The following is a 2,635-nucleotide window of genomic DNA, read 5'->3' as shown; positions in this document are numbered from 1 at the left end:
TGGGTTTCACAAATATACGAGATTTATTCAACGCATTCAGATTGAATGTAAACAACAAAACATGTATTAAAGTAACTTGATTTGAATGTCATGAGTTACGAGACCAGATTACGTCACGTTTACAATCTGCACAGTTTGGAATGAGAGAATCCATAAGTACAACGTGATTTCGGGAGTACAAGGGAAGGGAGAGGACTCTAACGTAACACAACTGAAGTAAACATTTGGGAATGCCTTTGAAAAAAAGCCTAAAGAGATCCTCTGTTTTGTCCTGTAGTCGAATTCATAAACCTCCACCTCTCCTCACCACACCCATGACTCCAGTCCCTTACCAAACCACACAATCTCACTGGAGCCTCTCATTTCTCCTCTCCACACCCTAAGAGCGGTAGCTGTTGGTGGAGTGTGTGTGTGTGTGTGTGGTCCTTGTTCCGTGCTCACACACCAATATCTGGCACCAGTCTTTGGGTGGTGAAGAGCAGCTCGGGGACGTCTGTAGGTCTCAACAGTCTGGTAGAGAGGACCAGCACCTGGGAACAAGGGCAGACAGACAGGGAGAGTCAGACTGGCCAGTGGTTACATCAGCAAAGGAGAAAAACAACACTCTAACAGTGAAAATAATGCAAATTGATTTAGATAGAGATTGCGTTTATTACACCTTCTGTCCACATTCAGTATATGACCCAATGACTCAGTTTAGACATTAAGCAAACCCAGGCTATTCATTTTGAACTGGATTTGAAAAAATATCATATCTGTATCATTAATCCAAACCAAACTATTGTCTGACTGCATTTACATCTGGGTTAATTCATGACCAAGTCCTTAGATGACCTCTATGTTCCTGGAAGCCAGCCTTGATCAGAACACTAAAGGTAGACAGACGGATCAGCCTGAATGGGTCGGGGTCAGAGTACGTGGGTTGAGGTCAGACTGTGTGTGGGCTGCTGGCTTCAGGATGAGGGTCCTACAGTACAGTAAGAGCGTCTCTTTCTTCTGTTGTACTGATTCGAGATGTATTCATTTATTCATCAGGCTTTGATGCTGCTCAGGCCTTTCATCCCCCCTGAACTCCATTATAACATCCCTTTCATTAGCACAGCTAGCCAGGGATTAGACTGTACTGCACTACACTGGCACACAGTTCACTAACCATGTACACACAATGTACAATACACACTGATGTTTAGCATGTGGTTGAGATTCATTACCACACTCAAAACTGCCAAACACACACAATGGCTTTGCACTTACTGTGCGTGTCTATATAACATGAGTTGCTTTTACTGCAGCACTATCCATTGTCTGTCACCTGAGAATATGGGTCAGTGTGTGTGTGTGTGTGTGTGTGTGTGTGTGTGTGTGTGTGTGTGAGAAAGAGTGTGTGTGTGTGTGTCAGTTTATATAATATCTAGCTACTCTTGACTTTCTTCCAGGGCAGATGAAGGAACATCGTCAACTCAGCACCCAGATTTTTGTGGTCGCCCCCTCCCTGCTTCTCGCTGCATTTTCTGCTCAGGTTCCTCTTTTGATATGTCCCTCAGACTCTGATGACAAACCCATCACAGAGTGTTATGTAACGACACTGAGCCACAACCTGGAGAGCTGTAGCCTAAACAACACATCAATACCACAGCAGCGTAGTCTGCACCTGGCCTCTCACGTCTCCTCTCCTTTGATCCATTTACATCACCCTCCCTCTCTCTCTCTCGCCAATCCCTCCCTCCCTCCCTCTCTCTCTCCAACCCCTCCCTCTCTTCTCCAATCCCTCCCTCCCTCTCTCCAACCCCTCCCGCTCTCTCTCCAACCCCTCCCTCTCTTCTCCAATCACTCCCTCCCTCTCTCCAACCCCTCCCTCCCTCTCTCCAACCCCTCCCTCTCTTCTCCAACCCCTCCCTCCCTCTCTCCAACCCCTCCCTCCCTCTCTCCACCCCTCCCTCCCTCTCTCCAACCCCTCCCTCCCTCTCTCCAACCCCTCCCTCTCTTCTCCAATCCCTCCCTCTCTTCTCCAATCCCTCCCTCCCTCTCTCCAACCCCTCCCTCTCTTCTCCAATCCCTCCCTCCCTCCCTCTCCAACCATTCCCTACCTCTCTCCAATCACTCCCTCCCTCTCTCCAACCCCTCCTTCCCACTCTCCAACCCCTCCCCCTCTCTCCAATCCCTCCCTCCCTCTAATCCCTCCCTCTCCCTCTCTCCAACCCTCCCTCCCTCTCTCCAACCCCTCCCTCCCTCTCTCCAACCCCTCCCCCCTCCCTCCCTCTCTCTCTCAAACCCCTCCTTCCCTCTCTCAAACCCCTCCCTCCCCCTCTCTAATCCCTTCCTCCCTCTCTCTAATCCCTCCCTCCAATCCCTCCCTCTCTTTCTCTCTCTCTCCAACCCCTCCCCCCTCCCTCTCTCCAACCCCTCCCTCCCCTCTCCAATCCCTTCCTCCCTCTCTCCCTCTCTCAACCCCTCCCTCCCTCTCTCTCTCCAACCCCTCCCCCCTCCCTCCCTCTCTCCAACCCCTCCCTCCCTCTCCCCAACCCCTCCCCCCTCCCTCCCTCTCTCCAACCCCTCCCTCCCCAACCCCTCCCCGCCTCTCTCCAATCCCTCCCTCCCTCTCTCTAATCCCTCCCTCTCCCTGTCTCCAACCCCT

At 51.2% G+C, this 2,635-nt stretch overlaps 1 protein-coding gene across 1 annotated transcript in view; it reads right to left on the bottom strand.

Moving 5' to 3' along the window:
* LOC115192390 (sec1 family domain-containing protein 2-like) overlaps nucleotides 1-2,635 on the bottom strand; it is a 156,399-nt gene continuing 153,764 nt past the window's right edge. Inside the window, exon 9 of the mRNA XM_029750830.1 lies at nucleotides 1-530. Within this exon, the coding sequence (XP_029606690.1) occupies nucleotides 438-530 (93 nt within the window). The 3' untranslated portion in view covers nucleotides 1-437. The remainder of the gene's footprint in view (nucleotides 531-2,635) is intronic.

This window comes from Salmo trutta, chromosome 4 (assembly GCF_901001165.1).
Source record: "Salmo trutta chromosome 4, fSalTru1.1, whole genome shotgun sequence".
Taxonomy (NCBI): domain Eukaryota; kingdom Metazoa; phylum Chordata; class Actinopteri; order Salmoniformes; family Salmonidae; genus Salmo; species Salmo trutta.
The sequence above is the reverse complement of the archived record's forward strand: the minus strand, read 5'-3'. Positions and strand labels throughout refer to the sequence as shown.